Source organism: Rutilus rutilus (assembly GCF_951802725.1).
Source record: "Rutilus rutilus genome assembly, chromosome: 20".
NCBI lineage: Eukaryota > Metazoa > Chordata > Actinopteri > Cypriniformes > Leuciscidae > Rutilus > Rutilus rutilus.
Genome location: NC_140225.1, coordinates 9,213,252 through 9,238,273, shown reverse-complemented (window position 1 = coordinate 9,238,273; position 25,022 = coordinate 9,213,252). Strand labels below are relative to the sequence as shown.

General features: G+C 37.1%; 1 protein-coding gene across 6 annotated transcripts; it reads left to right on the top strand.

Moving 5' to 3' along the window:
* Positions 1 to 58: 58 nt before the first annotated feature.
* On the top strand, positions 59 to 23,810 carry letm1 (leucine zipper-EF-hand containing transmembrane protein 1). Of its 6 annotated transcripts, none has more exons than XM_084391609.1 (15): positions 59 to 335; positions 8,397 to 8,454; positions 8,872 to 9,349; positions 13,815 to 13,958; positions 14,121 to 14,258; positions 14,453 to 14,656; positions 15,656 to 15,775; positions 15,863 to 15,994; positions 16,135 to 16,305; positions 16,387 to 16,512; positions 18,968 to 19,102; positions 19,197 to 19,390; positions 19,592 to 19,624; positions 20,869 to 21,007; positions 21,118 to 23,810. In XM_084391609.1, exons 1-15 carry the CDS (start codon positions 257 to 259, stop codon positions 21,268 to 21,270), a joined length of 2,304 nt encoding a protein of 767 aa, XP_084247735.1. In that variant the 5' UTR covers positions 59 to 256; the 3' UTR covers positions 21,271 to 23,810. The 6 variants fall into 6 exon arrangements, with proteins under 6 accessions (XP_084247735.1, XP_084247733.1, XP_084247734.1 ...); XM_084391607.1 differs by having other exon boundaries at positions 20,851 to 21,007; XM_084391608.1 differs by having other exon boundaries at positions 8,869 to 9,349.
* Positions 23,811 to 25,022: the final 1,212 nt, after the last annotated feature.

The following is a 25,022-nucleotide window of genomic DNA, read 5'->3' as shown; positions in this document are numbered from 1 at the left end:
TCTTCTCGGTCAGTCCTGTCACCCCACCTTCATAGACAACAACTGCACCGCGCCCCCTGCTGGCCGAGCACGAGCCACAGGAACACGGAAGCAAATGCCGAGCGCTTGCAAACTCATCGCTTGAATCACCGAGGAGGGCACAAGGACATGAGCCAAGAGCTTGGGACTATGACTTCTGTGGATAGTTCATAAACCGTCATCGTATTATCTCTTCACGTCCACTCAGCGCCTTTTCATCCATACAGACGGGAACAGAATGGCATCGATTTTGCTCACCAGGTCTCGGACTCCGTTGATGAAAACATCTAGGTCATTAAAGAACGAATTCAGAAAAGGTAATACAATTTTTTTTTAATACAGGAGAGCGATCAGTATGTGGTTAATTGTATTGTTTTGAACACGATTTGAACGGATAATTGTAATTCTATCTGCCTTTTTATTTAGAAAAACGCAGATAGCCTCATGAACTGTCAAATGTGCGTCACGCAGAACTGATAACAGGCGTACAGACAGTAACGTTAACCGGTTTTGTTTTATTTATATAGGCCTCGTGTCTAACATTCTCCTGATTTATTTACTGTTATTCATTCATTCCGTATATTTCCAGCCATTTCATGTTCACTGCAAATATCATGTATGAAAAGATTTCCATCCTAACACTGAAGTCAGAAAGTTCATGACCTAGCCACTTAGCTTTCAAACCTGGCACATACGATTATTGAACGACTGGTGAAGTGAGAGGCTTAAGTGATTAGCTAACCAGCTAAACTAGCCTCACAGATTGAGGCAGTCATAATCACCGAGAACCCTCCAACTTAAACGTTTTCATGGGATGCGTCCAGTACATTGGTTGTACAGGCACAGATAATGGAGGCTCACTGTAACATAGTGCGTATGTGTCGGTGTCACACGTGCTTGCGCTTTGTGTGTTCATGCTCTGTTACTGTAAGTAATTTCTGGAAAATAACAGTGCTGCAACCGTTGTTGACCGGTGGTTGGTTTGTCTGCTCATTGTTATGGTCTACACGCGAGTCGTTTCCACACTTTTATTATGGAGCGCCTTTTTTAAATCAGACACTGAATTATAGTTATGAACATCGGTATGTTGTCTGCAGGTGTAGCCAGACGGGCGCTCCTGTCTGAGAACGTCAGTGCGATCAACAGAAAGAAGAAATATAATTTAATGCTCATAAACGTGCTTTATATCGTCGTCATTTATGTGTATAATGCGGCTGTATATAATTTTAGAGCCATATATTTTGCTCAGGAGAACAGGAGCTTGTAGCCTTGTGTGCTCCTGGAGGTTATTTGAGGACAGACTGCTTTTCCGTTTGGCGCAGACTGCAATGACTGCTTCCTTATTATAGACCTGTCATAGTAAAGCATCTTTCATATAATGACATCTGTCCGTTAGCTTGACAATACTGCCTTTGTCCTATACATTGATTGCACTGGTTACTAAAATTGGTGGGAATATTTTGATTCAATCTTTCTGTTCACATGAAAGATTCATTCAGTGGACCAGGCATAACAATGTGATAATATTATATTAGTGAGTCATAAGCCCCTTTCACACATTAAACATGGTAAATTACTATAGAACTACCATATTGACTTTTACCAATAAATACACAAATGTGCTGTTCACAAGCAACATCTTATACGGGTAAGATACCATTCTAAATGGATCCAAAATACCGGTAGACTCTTAGATGTCAAATCTTTGAAATTACCTTTAAATGCTGTGTTGTTTTCTTCATCCACTCGGATGAGGAGAAGTGCTTTGGTTTCATTATTTGTTCAATTTGACAACATTGTTCTTTTTACTTTTTAGTGACAGGCGGAAGAGGATGATCATACAGAATGTGTTTTTCTCGTAACACACGAGAGACATAATAGTTATAGTACTGCAGTTACTGTAGTACGCAATAGTAACTGCAGAACTGTGCTGATGAATTGAAAAGAAGGCAGGGTCTCGGATGCAAGACAAATTAAACAATTAATAGCAGTGAAGCTTACTGTAAACAGCTCAGACAGAGCTTTATGATTGGCCCAAAGCAGACTTCTTATGTTAGCGCGTTCTGACCCAGTACATGCTCATACCTGTGATTCTATTCTTTGTTCAAACACAGCATTACACGGGTAATTAACTGGTAATGTTACAACTTCTCTTGTAACATTGAACAGGTTTACCTGCATTTTTGAAAAGGTCCTGTTTACTCATGATTTCTAAATTATAATTTACTAATTTACCAGTAAAGACTATGTGTGAAAGGGGCTATAGAGTCACACAATAAAAAAAATATATAAAAAAAAAATGAATTTGTACGATGTGATTTCGAATGAAAACTTTTCATCGGAAACTCAAGTTTTAATTTGAGAATTAAAACTAAAAATGTTTAGAAACAAAAGGTCCACTCCTAAACGTAGCCGTTAGCAGATCATATGAAAGCATACAAATGAGATCATGCAAATTCACCACCAATTTGGCAATACTTAAAATAAATATGAACTGCCATTAGATTGTGTTGCCCTACCCCTATTACTTACTGTCCAACCTCCTTTTGTAGTTCCTCTGCACTTTTTAGAGTTCTCCTCCCTTTTTGGAGCTCTCTGGCCTGCATTATATCTACTTGGTGACAGGTTCTTATGTTTTAAAGACACACTTCAAAATGGAGAGGTGTCAGTGAACGAAGAATATAAGTCAGTCCATAAGAAATCAATGTTAACAATTTGGTTAAAAACAGACACACACACACACACACACACACACACACACACACACACACACACACACACAAAGAAACCATCACTAGTTTCAGGGAAATAATGCTGTTTTTCTTTCCACAGAGAGTAAACACTCTAATAGTGAATCAGAAGAATACAATCTGGGTTTTTTTATGTGGTTGAACCAAATTGCAAAGTGTTGTTTAGTTGTTCAGGTTTCATAATCCATCATTTGTAATTTCCCTGATAATATATCCAATAATAATACTTTTAGTCAGCGTTATGCCTTGTCTAAATGAAATAAAGCCAATGCTCTTTTGCTTATTTTCCCAACCACAGCGTTGCTACCACAATCTGTAATTGATTTCGAAATATACTTGAAGTGCTTCCTGAGAAACCTCAGTAACTCCCATGTGTGGACTTTTTGTATTAGCTAGCCTGCAGCAGTGTGGTCTGACAAATGATTAACTACAGCTTTGCATGACAGCCTATAAAGTAGAGGTCTCATCTGGATGTGCATTGTTAGGTAAACGAATGCTGAATAACTTTCATAACATTGAGCCTTTGGTTTGAAAAAAAAAAAAACCTCAACCTGCCAATAAGCATGACAACACTGTTTAGGAACAAAATATATATTTTTAAATTGGCAGAAAAGTTTGAATATTTTGTTCAAGTTGCAACTTGTATCAATGTTAACAGTCAAAGAAGAGTTAACTCAGAGATACATTTGCAATGAAGTCTTAACCTACATTGTCTCTTGCCAGAGACGGGGTTTTCTTATCAGGACACTAGCTCAATCCACAGGCGGCTTCTACCAAGCTGGTTAAATGTACCAGCACAGACTGTGACTTGTCACACACAACAAACACAAGAGAGAAGGACACCTGATGCGAACAGCAGTCTATAGAGTTCGTGCGCTTCTGTTGAATGAGTTGACTGTCCTATTACATATAGGGTCAGGGAATCAATGGACTGAAACAACCATCACTGTAAGTTTGTTCATTTGCATAGAGATTATGATTATGCACTTGTTTCCAGACATAAATGAAGTATATCTGTAGGACTCGGTACCCTCCACTCTAGCTGTTTTATCACACTCTCAAAGGCACTGCTGCTTCTGATAAGACCTTCTCACAAAACTACAGCCCTGAATTCTGACGGAGTCAGACTCTATCAGTGAGATGATTTCATACGGGATAGACAGCCCCCTGAGCCCCCCCATAATTATATTCATTATGTTTTATAAATATTTTTCACTAGTAAAGGGTTTAGCGCTGTATAGCGTGTTCTTGTTGAGCATGTGAAGATGTAGTTTTTCTGTGGCCCCAGAGTGATTAGTCACATCATGGCATTTACAGCTCAGGGGCCGTATTCACAAAGCATTTTATCTTACCACTAGGAGTACTCCTAAATCGCACTAAAAGATTTTAGCTAGGAGTTTTCTCTTAAAAGTTATTCACAACGCCTTTCAGACCTACTCTTAGTAAAGAAAAATGACAACTCCTAAACTAAGAGTGAGTCTTTGTTGCTATGGATGACGTCATTACTCATGCACGAGCTGGACTGAAGTGACCACCTTGATTGGCTGATGATTGTAACGCGGGAATGATTCCAAACCCCTCCCCTACGATGATGATTGACAGGTGACAGGTCTGAGAATGCGTGCGCTACACAAGTAGTGCGAAGGACGGAAGATGATGAATAACTGAATAAATAGCCTAAATGAATAAAGAGTAAGGAAAAACAAATAGCCTAGTAGCCTAATGAAACATATGGATTGATGCAATATCTTTGCAACATTATTGAATTAATCTGTCACTATATGCCTCTGCCTATGTTTGCAAAGAGAAGAACATTTTAATTTGATTCACAATCAAACGTTACAATGAGTTTACATGCAATGAATGAGTAGCCTAGTTTTGGTTGTTGTTGGTGGCGTTATTGCATCCCTAGTTATGCCTACAATGCAAAATTGTTCCCTCGCGATTGGAAGCTCCTGTAGCCGCCGCGTACGCATTTCAAAACATCGCAACGTGAAATGCCACAAAAAGCGGTTTGTGAATCGGTCTTAGTGAGTTAGGAGTCCTCTCGACTTCTTTTAAGCTGTCCCAGGCTTAGGTGCTACTTTTAGGGCTAAAATGCTTTGTGAATTACTCTTAGTCAAAAAAATTAGGAGTCCTAAAGTTACGAGAGACACGCCCATTATTTTTAGGAGTTGCTCCTAAATTCGCCAGTTAGGAGCTACTTTTAGCCTTAAAATTCTTTGTGAATACGGCCCCAGATGTTGTGCCCAGAATTAATTGCCCATGTGCCAATATGTCAGCATGCAGGATGTGTTTTCTGCTGTTGAAACGAATGGGAATGTTAACGGATAGCATTATGGAACACCTTGGTTGGATTGCTTGAACATTGTTTACATTCTTTAGGAAAGTCAGTCTATATGAATTGCTTATTAGCTGACTTTACACATTAAGCTAGGATAGTGGAAAGCATTTTGACATAAAAAAACGACACCCTGTACATTTAAACCAACTACTCCTATCCATAAGATCAGCCAATCTGTTACTTAAAAGACATATCTGAATATTTGAAGCAGTTTTCGGAATAAAATCATTTTGTAGACCTACCCTTATATGACGACTCTTTCTTCAACTCAATCCTAGACACACCCTGGATCTGTTGTGCTTGTGTAGTTTCTAATACCTATAACAGAAAGGACGATTTGTGACCACGAAGTTGTTTTTTTTTTTTCTCCACCCTTAAAGGAACTTAGTCAACACCCATGATCCTTTACAGCTCTCCAAGTTCAGGTTCCTTCAACGTCATCATTATATGCAGGCCGTGTTTGATTTTAAATGTACAGTCCCTTGATTCTTTGACTTTATTCTATTCTGTTCTATTCTATTCTACACTCTTATAAATAAAGGTTCTTTATAGTGGAAAAAGTGTTCTTTAGATTATTAAAATTATTTTAAGAACGGTTCTTTTATGGCCTCACTGTGAAATCTCTGATTTGAAACCTTCATCTTTAAGAGCATACTATTCAGAGAACTTAGTTGTCTACATGCAAATACAAGAAGACTAACAAGCGGATAGAGATCTCAGGCCTTCAGTCAGAAGTTGACTGACCTTGAGATGTGAGGCCAGAAATCTTATAGAGCTAAATATAGAGAGAGAAAGTAGACCGAAAGCATTTATTCTTCAATGTGAACATCCTGGCTTCAATAGGATTAGGTTGCACCGGGGGAACTTGGCCAAGGGTCTTACATGTGCAACAAACATTGTGGCAAGCAAGACAGAGATTAGGCTTCACCGGGGCATTGGAACAAAGGTCCTATGCCATAGTACTAAAGGTAAGTGGGATGAGAATGGATTAATTATGAAGTCTGGCCTCCTCCTTTGTCTCTGATTGGATAAGTCCGAGAATCATGAGACTGTTAAGTATATGTAGTAGAGATTGCATGAGGGAAATGGTTCAAGAGGAAGTCAGATTTGATAAATTGCTGTACTTCAGGGAAAGGGAAACAGTATGCTTATGTGCATGTGTGGGATACAGACAGATTGGGTGAGAATAGCTTTACTGGCTTACTCCAGATAAGGGAGTTTCCTGAAGCTATATTTACTGTAAGTAGAAGGACATCCTGAAGCTATAGTCCACTCCTTCACTTTTCCTTTTTAAAGAGGTTCATCCAAGAATGTTAAATCTATCAAATGTCATTTGAACTTCCACATATTTGAACTTTACACATGACTCTTGGAGACATGCAAGAACTAATGCCGTTTTGCATCACTCACATCAAACCTAGCGCAACACACCTGGCTGACACGGTTCGAAAAACTCAACCCAATATCTCTGCTTTTAAAACTGGGATAGGATGAAGTATGATAATGACACAATATCAGGAGGTTTATCTGGTTTAGGTCTTTGAATAGACATATTTAATTCTGATTTCTTGGTATAGTAAAAGTTGTTTAGGTTGAAATGTGATCTTGATCTGATGGCTCATCTTGGCACATCCAAGTTTTGATACAGGAGAGTCATATTCTACTTTGTTTCTCAGGTGAACACATGCTTTCAACAGAAAATGGGTTTGTTAAAAAGGAACAGTGGGTTGAATAATGAGATATTTGATTATTATAGATTTAACTATAAACAAAAATATAGCACTTTTGCATATGGATTTGGTACTATTTTCTTGCAATCCACTTCCACAATGCAATTCCCTTCACCTCAAGTTCGGTGGTTTCCTCATATTGGATATTCAGACTTTACCCTCTTTTCTCCTGCTGAAGAGCTGTTACTAACTTTATCTTGAGTTAGACTTAAATCTGCTCGGTCATCCTCGGGTATCCTACTTTGTCACATATGTCGAGCTTGCTTGTGAAGGTCATAACCCGTGAAATGCGACTCTTGAACAGCTGATTGTGTGGTTTATATAACAAGCATCCATCCAAGAAAAAAAAAAAAGTGAGCTATGTAAACTCTTCACTGTAGTGATTCTAGTGAATGCAGTGTTTTTGCGTGAGGTCTGTATCCTGATGTAACCTGTATTGAGATGGTGTTTTCAATAGCTGGATAAAATAATTTTAAATGAGTAATATTCAAGCATAGGCTGGTGCTCTTATAGCTTAACAGCAAGACCAAGTAATATATTTTGTCGCTGCACATTCCATAACATAACAACATTAGATCAATAAAGATTGAAGAGTAAAAATATTAGCTATTTAGGAATTAATAAAGCAAGGGGGTTTCAGGGGGTCGGCAAAAATGTGAAAGATTTTCTTCTTCTTTTTTTTACAAAATGTATTTTAGGGCCGTCCTAGCTAATGTTTGTTAAGATTAGATTTAAGATCTATTAGATATTTAACAATACATTTAATTCTGCTTTTAAAAAAACTGATTAATTGATCAATTGCAGTTTTTTTTTTATCTGTCTAAAGATGTGGTTTTTAACAGTGAGGGTAAACAACAAATATGCATATAGTTTTGGAAATATAGTTTCATAGATAGGCTGATAGGCTAGGCTACAGATAGGCTACACTCTTAACTTAAGTTAATGTTTTCCAACGATAATTTGCTTTAGTACAATGCCAGTTATTACATTTTGGAAACACTTAAATGCAATTTTGTTGTCTTTATAACATTTTCTTAAATATTAAGAAAATAAATTGAAATCTCAAGTTTATTGGTTCCTGGAATTAAAAAGTTTGGTTTAAAAATTAAGGTTTGTTGATGTAAAGTATTTTGCATAAGTTCCTCCATTGCTCTTTTTCTGATACAATCACACCTGGGACCTTACACACCTTCTTTTGTGTGTCCGACCTTTTGATTGGCAGAGGTGAATTTTTTTTCCCTGGCTCTGCTTGCAGAAGTGGCATGAGACCAAGTATTTACTCTGTCCTTTTCCATGATCCTGTGCTGGCATGTATCCTCTAGCACTCTTTATGACCCTCTTATGTTATCATATCATCTTACCATGTATAAACACCCAAATGCATTACAAGAGCAAGCTTAGGACACTGGTTTGTACCTTTAGATGTTTGGGCATGATGTTCTTGGAGCTATGTAACATAACTTTGTGGGTCCATCCTTATAGTAGTCTCATATGTGTACTGTGTGATATATTTATGATATCTGATGTTTTTTCTTGTCTCTTACTCTCTTTCAGGAAAGTTGTCAGAAGGCATATGCTTTAACTGCACTGCACTGCGGTTAGCCACAAACAGGTAAATGGAAATGAACATTGGGTCAATAACATCATATGAAGTTATAATGTCATAATTAAGAAAAAAGATTTAAAAAATGAAATATTTAAAATATACATGTAATAAAAAAAATGTATTTCGTTATGTAATGATTTAAAAAAAAAAATTAAATGATAGCCTACTTTAAATAAGAAACTAAATCCGTTTGGAGGTGGCGGCAAGTCAAGTAATTGAGTCACGATTAGTTCAAATGGCTGATTCATTCAGTCATTGAATCATTCAATAAACAAAACAGAAAATGTTGTGCCTAAAATGTTGTTTATTGAACTCTTTTATATAATCAATATTAAATATATTGTACTGTTTTCATTTTGATTCTTTCAAATTGGGTCTTTATTGAAAGATTGTAGACTGATGAATGATGTCTGTTTTCAGCAGTCATGGTGTTCTTGGAGGCAGCATGTGGCCTCATGCCTCATCTGTCCTGTACCTTGACAATTCATCAGCACTTCAGCAGCGCTTGTCCAGGTCACCTCGCCTTTACTGCGCCATCTTCGTACCTGACCCTGCCCTGCCTGTGCACACCCACTCCACATATCCCAGGACGCTAGCCTGGCCACAGAATACCCCAGTCCGGTGGGTACACACTACAGGCCGTCTCCATGATGATTCAAAGGTAGAGCGTTCTTTGCGTACACTGAAAGATCGCAATAAAAAGCTTGAAGAGGGAGGACCGGTGTACAGTCCGACAGTGGATGCAGGACCTGTGCGACGGACAATACGTCAACGCGTGATTGATGAAGTGAAGCACTATTATCACGGGTTCCGCTTGTTGTGGATAGACACGACCATCTCTGTGCGGATGCTCTGGAGGGTGCTGAACGGACACATTCTGTCACGCCGAGAGAGGAGACAGGTATATACAAAATTAAATAAGGCTTTTTAAGGGGTTGGCACTGATTCTAGTGTGCAATTTAGTAGCATCAATTCACAGAAATAAAATTTCAATTAAAAAAAAAAAAGTTAAAAAAGAATTCAGAAAAAACAGAAAGAGAAAATTTTGTAACATTTATTTGGTATTTATGTCACGTTAACTATTTTTCTATCTGCTATTTCTGGTATTTATAGTTACATTTCATATTTTAGGAGTGGGGTCTTTCACAAAGGAATCCTTATATTTGGGTGTCCTTGGCCTCAAAAAGTGTGGAAAAACCCTGTCCTAGAGTGTCTGAAAGATAGCCATTGGATGACTGAGTTGATAGGATCTTCTTCTGATAGGATGATAGGCTGATAGGATGCACCTTCCCAATCAGTCTCCCTCCGTGCCAGTACGTATTAGATAATAACTGTACCCTGACTCCTGGAAGTTGCGTAGCAGCTAGCCAATCAGATTGGAACATTAGACAAAGTTGAACTCTGTTGAACACATTTCAAATTTGGATCTATAATTTTTTTATAGAAAATACAAGGAAACTCAAATTGTATAACTGTCTTTGACCTGCCAGTTTCATGGTGTAATTTAAATGGTTTGTTTGTCTGTCATTGCCCTATGGTTTTAACCCAGTGTAATGTAATTAAGTCGTATATAGTAGGATTTGGAGTTGAAGATTAGAATTCTTCCGTAGTTTAATCCCAGTCCTATAAAGCCTGCCTGGATCTCTTCTATAGCTGAATGATTTAAATTAGTGCCCTGCTGAGTCTTCAGGGAAAAGTCATTAGAGATTACTCTGTAAGTCAGAAGGCAAGTGGAAACTGAATACATTCTAACCAGCTCACATGACTTCTGGGATTCCTGGACCCTTTAAAGGGTTAGTTCACCCAAAAATAAAAAATATTCTGTCATCATTTACTCACCCTCATGTCTTTCCAAACCTGTAAGACTTTGGTTTCTGTCCTTCCATTGACAGCTACGCAACTACCACTTTGACATTTCAAAAAGTTCATGAAGAGATTGTAAAACTAATTCATATGATTTGAATGGTTTTGCCCAAATTTTCTGAAGAGACATAATCGTTTAATACTCTGAACGGATTTAATTTAGGCTTTTATTCACATATAAACATCAACAGTTGTGGTAAACGGAAGCTCAAGCATGTTCACTTGACGTACAAGAACAGAACCATTGAGGTTCATTCTCATGCTATGCAGCAAGTTTGAGCTTCAGCAAGAAACAATAAGGTTTGTTCTCGTGCTCAAGCAAGTTTGGCTGAGCTTCTGTTTATGTTCTGTGATCAATGTTTGTATGTGAATAAAAACCTAATTTCAATCTGTTCATCATATAAAGCGATTGAGTCTCTTCAGAAAATGTTAGTATGTAAATGTAAATGTTTTTAGCAAATTTGATCAAAACATATGGGTGAGTAAATGATGACAGATTTTTTTATTTTTGGGTGAACTATGCCTATAAGATGATCCTTTTGGGTCCAATTTAACATCACTTTTAAACAAAATTAAATAATATTTAGATTTAGTTATAGATATATTTAATCCTATCCATTCATTAAAAAAAATGCAACCATCCATCCAAAAATGTTAACCATCCATCTATCCAGAAAATTCAACCATTCATCCATCCAAAAAATTATTTTATCCAAAAATTCAACCATCCATCCATCCAAATTTTCAACCATCCATCCATTCAAAAAATTCAACCAGCATTTTATAACCCTGCAGACGTCCCGGTCCCTCTAGTTGTTACTTGTAAGTGCCGATTTAGAAGAGCTCTACTTTTGTTATTTTAACTTACATAGTTACATAAGATAGGTGTGGTTTTCTATCATGCCTTCCTATTCTTTATCTCTCCCTTTCTGTGTAGTTTAATGATTGATAGATCAATACAGCTCACTTTGGCACCTAGTTGGCCACTAGCCCAGGTTGACTCCAGTAAAGCGATGCCCCCCGGAGATATGTTGTCCCTAGGACATAAGTAAAAGTGAGGTTATTTGAGGCCCATGTGCATTAGTTTTATGTTCATTAGGTGCTATTACCTTTATTGAGCTATCAAACTTAAAATTTCAACCTGGCGAACAATAAAATAGGTGAAAAAATAAACCTATTAAGGACTTTGACTTGGGCCAGTGAGAAACTACTCAGATCACCCTATTAGTCATGGCAACATGGATAATGTTTTTACACGACAAGCAGAGAAGCTCACATTTTAAGAAAAAAACATAGTCTGTACTGCCGGGTCAATTCGATTCAAATGTTTGGGGCCAGTTCCATTTTCATTTATTTGTTTTATTTCAGCAAGGACCGATTCAATTATTCAGAATGGACCCTAAAGGCGTTAATAATGTTACAAAAGATTACTATTTCAAATAAATGCTGTTATTTTAAACTTCTATTCATCAAAAATTATCACAGTTTCCACAAAAATATTAAGCCTAACACCTGTTTTCAACATTGATAATAATAAGAAATGTTTCTCGAGCACTAAATCAGTATATCATGATTTCTGAATGACCATGTTACTGCTCTTCTGTATTGTATTTGAGTTTTCAAGCACACAGCTGATTGTAGCTATCACATGTTTTATTACACGTCGTCTCTGTTAGCACAGTGCTAATACCTTCCCAGCCTCAAAATTCTCAGACGGTCTCATGACTCGGCCTGCTGTAAATTGACACTCTAGTGACTATCTATAACCGTATGAAGCCTTTATTGCATTCTAAGTCACTATGTACTGGAAATGTCTCTCACTCTCCGAACAAACGGTCTATCTTTGGGTTGCTAGGATATTAATGCCCAACATTATTAATCCATTACATTACCCCTATCATTTTTCCATAGCCATGGCAATATTATCAAGGAGTTATGTTTGGTTTCGCTCTGGTGATGGTTATATGAAGCTACAGAGATAGAAATACCACTTACAAAAACGTAGTGTTCCCTGGAAAATATTTTGAAATCATTTGCTGCAAGCTAAAAGGGGCCATTTTAACGAATGTATCACTATTATTGCTTATACTTAGTAACGTATAAATTAAGTGTTTTTGTTGTTGTGTTAAAGCTTCAGATTTGCTGTTCTTGTTTGTAGGGCTATAATAATAATAATTGCACTGTAAAATTAATGTATTATTTTTTACTACTAGTACAACTGCTAATGCGACTAAATTAAGTTATTAATCAAAATGTTAAACTGTTTTATACTTAATATGTAAAATTTAAAATGTGTATTTATGAAACCATTATTATTATTTTACAGTGCAAATGTAAAATTAAAATGCTATTATTTATGGCTATAAATGTTAAACCATCAAGCTTTTGCACGGGCAAGCACCTTTAACGTTTTCTTAAAAAAAACTTAAAATAAGCTAAAATCATATTATCACATTCCTAAAGCATTGGTAGATAGTTTTCCCACAGCATTTGATCTTAAAACATCCACAGCTAGTGTAATACTCGTGTTTAGGTAGTCATGGTTAGTTGTTATCAAGAGCTTACTGAAGTTTTCTTTATATTTTGTGCTCTGTCAACATTAGAATTGTGAGGTATGCTAATGCCTCGGCCTCAGCTAGCATCTGTCTCACCTCACTCTCGCCATTCTTCTGACCTGCTTCATCCTTAATCCTGCCTATTCACAACTGGCCTCGCACAGCGTGGGTTCCTTCAGCTTTTGATGTCAGTCATCAAACCCCCTTCCCAAGCCCTCTGTCCTGCTCTCTCCCTGCCTCTTCCTTTGGAATGCCCTCACTCTCTTTCTCCATCCTCACTCACTCTTTCCCTGAATATTTCACACTCCAGGCCTCCCTGTTTTCCTCTTCTCTTCCCCCTCACATGCTCTCTGTCTCTGTCTGTGGTGATATACATGTCAATGGGCCAAACACAAAGGCTCTTTTCAGGCCTGCCTGGTTTAAATTCTTTCCTATAGGGCCGCTGACACACAGGTGGAATAAGTAGAGCAGGGACCCCTCTTATAAAGCTGAAGCTCCTTTGTTATCTAACCTCTCATTTTCTAAATTCATCATGTTTCATCAACTATTAGATATGGCTTGATGGATGAAGTCAGTTCTTGACATACAGAGTGGATGATGGCCTGACTTTTGTTGGTCTCTGGTGGTATCATCATGATTTGTCCATGATTCTTTATTTTGTTTTATATGAAGTTTTAGATCTGTCAATTTTTTACCTTTTTTGTTAAATGCAGGAGTGAATCATACCTAAACATAACCACGGTCATGTTAAAAAACTTTTTTTTTTTCTAGTATTTATCTAGTATTCTAACACAATGATTGATATTATATAATTTTTTAAAAGCACCATTAGGGTTTTTACTTCACTATTAGGTCTAGACGCTAGGCATATCATCTCTGATCAATAATTACGTTTCATCACTTAAGCAGCCATTTGCTAACATCACTGCTGTCTCATGTTAATTGCAGTTCCTGAGGACGTGTGCAGATGTCTTCCGGCTTGTGCCCTTTTTGGTCTTTATCATCGTTCCATTTATGGAGTTTCTGCTTCCTATTGCAGTGAAGCTTTTCCCAAACATGTTGCCTTCCACCTTTGAGACACAGTCTATAAAGGTATGCTGACCTTTTGAGTTTTAATCCGTAAAAACTTTAATTGTATTTCTGTCTTAGTGATGCCTCTTACGCCAAACCTATGTGACATCATCATATAATATCTCGCTCTCATGCTCTGTGTGTGTGTGTGTGTGTGTGTGTGTGTGTGTGTGTGTTTTGCAGGAGGAAAGACTGAAAAAGGAGCTGAGAGTGAAGTTAGAGATGGCCAAGTTCTTGCAGGATACAATTGAGGAGATTGCACTAAGAAACAAAGCAGCTAAAGGCAATGTAACTGAGGAGTTCTCCACTTTCTTTCAGAAGGTAGATGATGGTCACGCATGCTCAGCTCTCATCCTAAAAAACAACTCTGCTGCTTCTCCATGTGATTCAAAACTCAGCTCTGTATTGCCACCATGTGGTGATTCTCATAAAGTGCTCTTAGACGAGACTATACTCATAAGTGCTATGAATGAGAACTTATTTTGCTCTCTCTTCCCCTTCCTATTCCCACCCAGATACGAGACTCTGGAGAGAGACCCAGCAATGAGCAGATCATACGTTTCTCTAAGCTGTTTGAGGATGAACTGACCTTAGATAATCTGACACGGCCGCAGCTGGTGGCCTTGTGCAAGCTGCTGGAGCTACAGTCCATTGGAACCAACAATTTCTTGCGCTTCCAGCTTATCATGAAACTCAGAGCCATCCGTGCAGACGACAAGGTTAGAACTTGTCCTTACTCAGCCTTACTTTTTGGTCTCACTTTAGTTTAATGTCCAATTCTCACTATTAACTAACTAGTAACTATGACTTTTTCCTCAATAAACTCCTAATTACTGTTCATTAATAGTAAGGTAGTTGTTAAGTTTAGGTATTGGATAGGAATAGTGATGTAGAATATGGTTATGCAGAATAAGGCATTAATATGAGCTTTATAAGTACTAATAAACAGCAAATATTCTAGTAATATGCATGATAACAAGCAACTAGTTAATAGTGAGAATTGCATCCTAAACTAAAGTGTTACCAATTTTTTTTTAAAAGACGTCTCCTGTGTCAGCAAGGCTGCATTTTTTTTGATCAAAAATACAGTAAAAACAGTAACATTGTGAAATATTATTACAATTTTAACTGTTTTGTATTTTAATATTATTTTAAAATGTGATTTATTTTATGTGATGCAAAGCTGAATTTTTAGCATTATTACTCCAGTCTTCAGAGTCACATGATCCTTCAGAAATCATTCTAATATGCTGAATTGGTGCTCAAGAAACACTTCCTATTATTATAAACCTTGAAATCAGTTGTGCTGCTTTTGTGGAAACTGAGATACAATATTTTTCATGATTGTTTGATCAATAGAAAGTTTAAAAGTAAAGCATTTTTTTCAAACAGAAATCTTTTGTTACATTATAAATGTTTTAACTGTGTCTTTTGATCAATTGAATGCATCCTTGCTGCTTAAAAGTATTAATTTCTTTAAAAAAAAATTCAAACAGTAGTGTGTATACATAAAAAAAAATTCAACTACTCATAGTGGCCACATTTGTGAAATTTCAAAAAGGAATTAAAACCATTAAAGTACTTAGGTTTTTGTGTCATTATGTATTTGGTGTATAAGAGTTCAAAGCAAATTAAAACAATTATCAGCAATCATATTGGCTAGAATGTCTATATCAGTTTATTCCTAGCTGATTTCTTTGCACATGTGTGATTGACAGCTGATAGCAGATGAGGGAGTGGACAGTCTGAATGTGAACGAGCTGCAGTCAGCGTGTCGTGTGAGAGGGATGAGAGCTCTGGGTGTGACGGAGGAGAGACTTCGAGAGCAGCTTAAACAGGTAACACATGCTCCACATCCCTCTGTTATTATTACTCCCCAGTCATACGTCTTCTCATCATGTATTTCACATTTCCGATCATGACAGTGGTTGGAGCTTCATCTCAATCAACACATCCCCACATCTCTTCTGCTGCTGTCCCGAGCCATGTTCCTGCCAGACACATTGTCCCCTGCAGACCAACTTAAAACCACACTACAGAACCTGCCAGAGATTATGGTATGCACACAGTACAGCTGGACAATACAGAACATACAAAAATTGCATTTAAATATAGGTTAGGTTCATGAAAAATATAGTCATATACATACAGATTTTTCTGGTAAAATGAGTGTGTTTGGTCACGTGTGCTTTCACAGGCTAAAGAAGCGCAGATGAAGGTGGCAGAGCTGGACTTTTCTAAAGTGGATAACAAGACCAAGCTGGAGGCCACGCTACAGGAAGAGGCAGCCATCCGAGAGGAAAACAGAGAGCGGGAGCTGGAGAGACTGGCAGATGCTGCAGAGAAAGTGAAGGAACTGGCCGCACAGGTCATTACAGTCACTCTCAGTCTGGCAGTGATACCTGTTGTATAGTTGAAATGTTTATGAAAGGTTCATATGTGTTTCCAGGAGGGTGAGATGGTGGAGTTGGAAGCAAAACGACGGGTGGATGCAGAACATTCTCTTTCCAGCGTGGACGTGGCCATCCATTCAGAAACACTACGAGATACTGCACCAGTGCTGGAGGGTATTAAGGTAACAAAATGACACAAAGATAGTTTCTTCTCTTAAATCTACTTAAACTTTGGAGATGTGTTGTTAAAGCTTTTATGAAACATTATTAAGACACAAAACTTGACACAAAACAGTGATGATGAACTTTGTAAATGTGCACTACTGTTCAAAATTTGGGGGTCAGTATTTAAAAAAAGAAAGAAATTAATATTCAAATTCAGCAAAGGGTGCATTTTATTTTTCAAAAGGGACAGGTAAAGTCATTTAAAATGTTACAAATGCTGTTCTTTTGAACTTTATGCATCAAAGAATCCTGAAAAAATGTATCAGTTTCCACAAAAATATTTAAACAGTCATTTTAAATTGGAACATTTCACAGTATTACTTTTTTGACTGTATTTTTGATCAATTTTTGACTTCTTTCCAAAACATTAAAACAATCTTACTGACCCCAAACATTTGAAGGAAAGTGTTCTTTACTAATGCACTGTTAACCATTATAAAATAATATTTGCTAATATGAGTGATGTAAGCTATTATAAAGTATTTTTATAACCCTTTTAATGCAAGTCAGTCCACTCAATGGCCCTTTTGGACATGCCTTCAGTCAGCTATTTTCTATCTTGGAAATAAACTTATTTGATACCAAGATACCAAATATAGCCCCATTCTGCTTGAATGGGGAAAAACAGAAACATCCAAAACTGCTAATATACTTTTTTTGTACTACAATACCAAAAATGGTTTAGCAGGACCAACCACGTCTTTTATATTAAATGATTTCAGCTAACGCACTTCAACTTTCCAGAGCAATAAGTTAAGGCAGGACTTAATGCCGTTACTTGCAGTTTACATGACAATAATTCTGACGGTGATATTAAGCTCTGCATTTGTCCTTCATACCTTCTCTGGTGTTACTTATGACTGTGTTTGTTGTTTGTTTGCTGTCATGTTACAGGAATGGCTCTTTCTCTGTTATTATGTGTTGTGTATTATTTTGCGTGTTTATTTCTCCAGTTCGAGCAGTGGCAGAGGTATCTGCGCATTCAGGTTAGATGCTGAACTGCTCCCCATCTGGAGACTACCACACTGACGCTCTGCTCTCCTAGTCACTTTACTGTGTGCTTTTCCCTCATGTACAGTTTCATAATCTGAACTGTTGGTTTAGGGTTAGGCTTAGACTCTTGTAACGCTTGTTATTTACAGCATAACAGGCACAAAAATCAAATGCACATACTGTTGCGTGAATACAGTGATTTGAAAGAGCAGAAGTCTTGTGTGGTTATGCCTGCGTCCTCCTTTCCACTTCACTCCAATTCTCTGTTCCTTTATGAGTATGTGTGAGCCTGTAGGACAGTGCATATGTAAGATGCAGAAATCCTAATGGTTGTTTGTCTTACGTGGCTCAGAGGCCCACTGCATAAGCCTTACGATGTGTTTCAGTTGGTTTTAGTGACCTTTCTGTAATCACTTTTGCTGAATGGAAGACCTTCCTTTCCTCTGACTGATCCTCTTATGTCTCTGCATCAGTGTTGGGGAGTAACTTTACTACACTTTTCAAAAGTGTGACCTGTAGTTCAAATGGTTTCAAACCAGTGTTGCTTTTCCAATAACAAGTTGCACTACCATTAAAAAGTGTGGGGTCAGTAAGAATTATTATTATTATTTGATTTGATTTTTTTATGTACTTTTATTCAGCAAGGATTCATATACAGTGACAGGAAAATACATTTATAATGTTAGACAACTGTTTTAAAGACTTAAAAACTTACCAACTCCAAATTCCATCAAGCAGCAGTGTAGATTGACAATTTTGTTATTGCGTTGTCTTACGACAAAGCAAGCTGAGGCAATAATCAAATGTTCTCAGCAAGAATATATGCGATAGTGAGAGTATTCATCATTTAGATATGCATCAGTTTGTGCACAGTTCATACCATAAATGAAATGCTGCTGTTTATCATCATGTATTCAAATCAGTTATATAGAACGTTTTTATACAGTTAATTGTATATATCTATATTATTTATTGTGTATAAATTATATATTTAGTGCTATGCCATCTAATCAAAATCCTCATAGGTTTAGTGGCAAATAGTTAATAAAATAATCATTTAATAAAACAAGGGTAGTAAAACTACCGTGTAGCTTGAATATTGGTGACTATAGGGAGCCGAACCCACAGTGATTTTAGCAAGGCTTTGGAATAGATAATGATACTATTTAGTTATTTTATTTGGAAAAATAGCTTTAGCTAATTAATAAAAAAAGTTACAAAGAATTTCCATCCATTTTATATACATTTCATCCCTAAAAGTATTTGTTATAGACTTTATACAATTTCTGGCATTTGTACCTAACTCTCACCAAAAATCTATCACTGATTCAAAGTTTCCCCAACACTGCTGTGCATGTATGTAAATGTGTGCGTTCATAGGAGTGAGTATTGATGGACACTGCGTGTGTCATTTTTCAGGGGGAGGAGATCACTAAGGAGGAGATTGACATGCTGAATGACGCCTGCACCAAACTGAAGCAGCAGAAGAATCTCCTCACCAAAGAGAAAGAGGAGCTGGAGGAACTAAAGGATGATGTGCAGGAGTACAGCGAGGTGTGCCATCCAAGAGAGACTATCATTAACAAACGGTTCATTTTCATTTCTGTCGTAAACATTTAAACGTGTGATCCACTGTGTTTCTCTACAGGACCTTGAGGAGATAAAGCGAGAGCTATCCAAGACAGGACAGGAGAAAGTGGTGGAGGAGTCTAAGGCAAGTCAACGTCTGTTAAAGCGAGTCAACCGAATGATTGGAAGAGTGGATAAGATCATCACTGAGCTGGAGAAGGACAAGGTGGTGTTAGACGGACAGATGGACAGCAGCACCACACCACCAATTGGGTAAGAGACTTTGGTAATGGCGATTTTGGTTTTTGTGTGTGAGTGCATGGGAGTATCCACGTTACATCATCAGTAATGCATGATGAGCAGTTGTAATCAACACAGTAAAATGGTGGTGGAAGAATGACCTTAAAGGTTGTAAACACGAACCAAAAAAAGGGTTCCCAGTCCAAATAAAAATCATTTTTTGTTGTTTTTTAGATTGTTCTTTGAGAAACATAGTGACTTGCCAAGGTAAGCACAGGAGTGACCTCTCGCCTTCTGTTTCGTTTCCACATCAAAAGAATGAATTAAAAAAAAATTAACACTAGGGATGCACCGAAATGAAAATTCTGGTCCACACCCGAAAATTCTGGATGCACTTGGACGGAAACCGAAAATTATTTGAAAGTTCAATAATTGTAATGATACTAAAAGATACAAGCCAATCAAATAAAATCCACACTTTTTTTAAAGTAACACTAAAATTTGACAGTAAAATATATTATTATTTATTCCGTTCTATGCAACAGAATCAGATTTAACAGATTTATTTTTTGACCAATTATCCATGATATTATCCATTATATATTATCAGAGCATGTGAGCAAAGCGTAGCAGGGAGCGCATCAGTGAACGAGGGTAGTGTCATTTTACCAGGGTTGCCCAGCACAGCTATACTACACTGTTAAGGTGATGATACACAGGGCAACTTTTTGAGCAATGTTGCTGGGCAATCTTGCCGAGCGATTGTTGCTTGGGCACTTTCCCATTGAAGATGGGCAATATATTTCTATCTGGATAATTTAGATTGGTCGTGGGCCCTGTGTCTCATCTGGTTGCCCGTTGATGGCAACATTGCCCAGCAACATTGCTCAAAAAGTTGCCCTGTGTATCATCACCTTTACAGTACAGTAGGGCTATTCCAAACAGAAACAAGTATGCTACTACATAGTACCGGAAAAAACATTATCGGCCGATCATTTTCGGCAGCCGAAATTTCGGAGCATCCCTATTTAACAAATACTAAATATTTTAGGGGGTCTAAAGTGTGATTTCATTTGATTGAATATTTTAATCCATCATCGGTTTGCTTGTCATTTCTTTTACTAGTCCTGTTTATTTAGTTAATGCTGGTTATTATGGATTTAATCAGCTGTGAGATTACGATTGTTCTCTGAAATCTTCCTCTTGTTCATTGTTCTCAGTACTGCAGGTAAAACACGGATCAATTATTTTAAGGCCTTTATTTTAGTCCTCTGTGAAGCTACAAAAAAGGCTTGAATGATTTAGTGAAAAATTCTTACAGATTCGAGAATCAATTTCTAATTACGATTAGTATCAACTCCAAAAGCACTCGCAATCGTCTCTCCTGGGAACCCTGCACGGCTGTCTTGGCATGCGATTGGTTGATCATTGAACTTACTCATCCTCCACCATCTTACCCGCTGTGTTATCAAGCAACCGTTTCCTGTATGCAGTGTGTTCTTGTCCTACAGGGAGAATATAATAAGCATCAACGAGCTAATTACAGTCATGAAGCAGATCCAGAGTATTCCCGAACACAAGCTGCTCAGCATCGCAGACGCACTCGATGAAAACAAGGATGGCAAGATAGACATTGACGATGTCCTCAAGGTAACAAGATGGGGGCTTCTTTGGTCACTCATTGATTTTCCTTCTTTTCCTGTTTGGTTGAATCAGCATTTTAGTTTGACTGACATTTATCTGGCGTGTGTGTATGTTAGGTGGTAGAGCTGATCGATAAGGAGGACGTCGATATCTCCACCAGCCAGGTTGCAGAGATCATGGTGATGCTGCAGAAGGAGGAGAAGTTGGTGGAGAAGGAGAAAGCCAAGGAGAAGGTCGAGAAGGAGCAGGCAGCTAAACTCCAAAACTAGACTTACCGTGTAGGGAAATGGAAGAGATCCTGAAGCTATTGAAGCTTTTTCAGGTCTAATAATATGTTCAGATTCAGAGTGAGGCTAAAAACAGTGCGGACCTCCGCTCTGTATTCATATATATGAATTATGAAAAAGTTCCCAACTTTTCTTCCCTTGTTATGGGTAAATGATTTCCATGTTGTACTAATTTGTTCCCATGGTTTATTGATTCGTTCCCTCGCTTTAGTTAAATTGGGGCAACAAAGTAGTACAAAGTGGAACTATTTAATAGGTGGTGGCTACGATATCTTACTTTTCCATCAAATGTCATGTGCGGTGCGCCGTAAATTCAGAGATGAATTTGAAATTTGTTCATTTGTTCTCCAAAGGCCCCCTCTTAAAGGTGGAGTGAGTCATTTCTGCGCCACTACTGGAACAAAAAAAAACTGTTTGTTTGAGCTGACTTGTTGGGCTGGACATAATGCCATCAGCACAACCAATAGCGTGAGTTTGGGGAGGAATTATCAGTCATTACTTTTGTGGCACAGAAATTGCACACTTCAGCTATAAGATGCAAACAAAAAAAAGTACTTTAATAGTACTGTAAATTTACACCTTGGCAGTGATGTCATTTCCTGAGATCTGAGGTCATTTCCTCTCTTTTGCACATTACATCACCTGTCACTATCATTCCACTGCTCATTCAGTTTGATATAATTGCATTTTTATTTCTTTTCAGTTCTATTTTTCATCTGTTTTCACGAGCTTGTTGAATGTTGCTCAGAAGACATTGATATCTCTCTTATGTTTATTCAATAACCAAAGAAGGTTTGTTGCAGATTTTATGCTTCATTTAATACTTGTACATACACATTCAAGCCACCAAGCACTGCACCTTTATGTCACACACCAAAGGTCTAAAATAGTATTGGGATGTAAATCTTCAGCACTTGAGATTTATTCAGGGCAGAAGTTTTTGTATTGACTTGAAGACGGTAGCAGAGTTAGAATCATAGTTTTTGATGTGCGTTGTTTATTCAGCTTTTATCTTGGGTTGATTTCAGCATCACATTTACATTGTGGCCTTAGCATTCAAAAATCCCTCAAAATCAAATCAAGGGAATACATTGAGATATAGCTATAACAACATTTAACAGTTCAAAATTGCTAGTATTTGCATTGTATGCTAACAGTAAATATCTGTGCATTGGGCGTCTCTGTTAGCTGGCTTGGATTAATGATAGATGAAGAGTGTTTGTGAATGTATGTGTGAAAGAGTACCTTGGAACCTGAAAGGCAAAAGATGGAGGTCAGTGCAGACAGAATCAGGGTACAGCTCAGCCATCCAGTCAGTATGTGGCCTGGATGATGGCTTATTCCTTACATGGAGAGAGCGGCAGCAGTATGTTCTCATTGCAGAGCACCTACACTAACTGGAATGTGTCGATCAGCATGAGCCTCGCACGCTTACTGGTGGCGTGAGTCTGGAAGCATAGTTTCACAGGGCACATAAGGTCGGGAATACATCATCTTAACCCTAAACATGTCATGGCGAGGGACCAGCATGTCTAACCTCAAAGCATAGTTCCTGTGATGTGTCTCAGATGGAGTGTCTAGGTGCCTATTTCACATTGTGTCCCTTAAAGGGATAGTTCACCCAAAAATGAAAATTTGGTCGTTCCTAACCTTTATGAGTTTTTTATTCTGTAGAACACATGAGATATTACAAAAAAACTCATAAATGTTGAAAACAACATGAGAGGGAATAAATGATGACAATTTTTGGGTGAACTATCCCTAACTTACCTGGGGGACCCTTAATTATAGTAACGGCATTTAGGCCTTTAACTATATTCATGAATTAGTATTATCATACCGTACGATAGAAAAAGTGTTTTTTTGTTTTTATTGAGCGAGTATTTTATGCTAATGTGTAATTGCACTATATTCAGAGCTTTAATTTTCCTATTTGGCGTGTCGATCTAGACTCAGGAAGATGCATGTAATGTCTGTTTGCACATTGATAGATATTTTGGAGGAACTTGCACACTTGAATTTTTTAAGTGGTAGATATGATGAATTTTGTAGAAAGGTATAAAGATACCTTACAGATTGTTTTGTTTTGCGATTTTTAAATTTAAGTTATCAGATTAATTTATAAAAGATGGTGCATGTGCACATAAGTGACCACAGACTGAATGAATTAAAGATATGATCCCTGGAAACTAATTTACTGCTTAAGCTTATTTAAATGGTTTGAATATATTATTTATTTTCCCCTTATAAGGCCTGTACTTTGTGTCTTAGTATTTTTTTATTTTATTTTTTTGACTATTCTGTATTTGTTAGAAGGTTCAAAACCTAAATACTGTTACGCTAGTTAATTTGTAGACTGAACAATGGATGGAAATGAGTGATATATGCAAAAAGGTTTTTGAAAATCAGTATGACGCAAAATAAGAAATTTTATTTTATTGTTCATACTGCCGATGTAAATATACTATTTACATACAAGTGGTTCCAAAGTCAAATAAAATCCAACTGATCTCTAAATTGAATGCTATTTTCCCCTTTTATTTTTGACTCATGCATTTCATGTTTCATATATTTTTTGTCTTATTTTTTTATTATTTAATGCTTTGCTTTGATATGCTTTGATGCCTGATGCCTTTTCACTTCCCTGCTGCATTATTCACCCGTTATCACTGGCAGCATCTCTGCAGTAATAAAATATTTAATTTGACTTGTAAATTCAAGTATTTGTATACATGTGTGTGTATATATATATAAAGCTGTCAGAAACATCTAGTCTGAATTTAAGCTCCCGCTAATGAGAAAATCAGACGATACAGGACTGTAGGAGAGTCACACATAAATTGAGCTAGAATAATATCTGAGATGAAATGGCATAGAAGTCCAGTTAGACTGCCCTGTGCTTTAATAGCTATTTTCCAGGATATATTTTTTATAAGAAAGGATATGTTTAAAGATAACATTTAAAATTGAATTGAATTGAATTCTATTAATTCTGCACATTCCCTGTCTTTCTGATAAAGAAATTGAGATGCCTTTTTCCATATGAGGCTGCAGAAAATAGTTTGGAGCCCTTTACAAATTTTAATTAGATCCTGATTACAATTTAAAGCATGACTTTATCCAGATTTATTTAGCCTTGAAATCAAAGCGTCATTTTGGTCTACAATAGAAATTATGATTTTTTTATGATTATAATTATTTTTAATTGACCTTCTCTTATAATGCAACAGTACTTTTAGAGCTTACTTCATAACTGGACTGTTATTTATAAGATGAACCTGGTGTAAGGTTTTAATTCCAAATTTATAGATGCATATATTGGGGTATGATAAAGTATTGAGGTTATTAAAGTATGTGAAGACCTTTCCCATTCATATTCATTTTATGTTTGAAGAATAGCAATATTTGCTAGACCACATGGTGGTGCTATAGTCTTAGCCAATGAAGGATGAAGGTAATCACAGCCATGTCAACATGTTCCTGTTTGCAATGTATGACATATTATTCATAAAGTCAACCCCAAATGAATGCAGATGTTACACTTGTTCTTGCACCAGTTCAGAATATTTTGTGCATTAATATGAGTAGTAGATCATAGGACAACTGACAAGAGACGATCACAAGTGTAACAATTAGTGTTGGTTGATATAACAAGCACTGCAGAAAAGAGACTAACAGTCAGCATATTATAAGTGTCTTTAACTCAAACAGTCTGACATCCAGACTAAAAAATG

Bases quoted from the DNA above. Each gene is read 5' to 3' on its own strand.
- letm1 (XM_084391606.1), top strand. From the start codon at position 257: ATGGCATCGATTTTGCTCACCAGGTCTCGGACTCCGTTGATGAAAACA. The intron at 8,455-8,868 runs GTAAATGGAAAT...GTCTGTTTTCAG, and splicing joins CTGCGGTTAGCCACAAACAG to CAGTCATGGTGTTCTTGGAG. The intron at 16,513-18,967 runs GTAACAAAATGA...GTCATTTTTCAG, and splicing joins CAGTGCTGGAGGGTATTAAG to GGGGAGGAGATCACTAAGGA.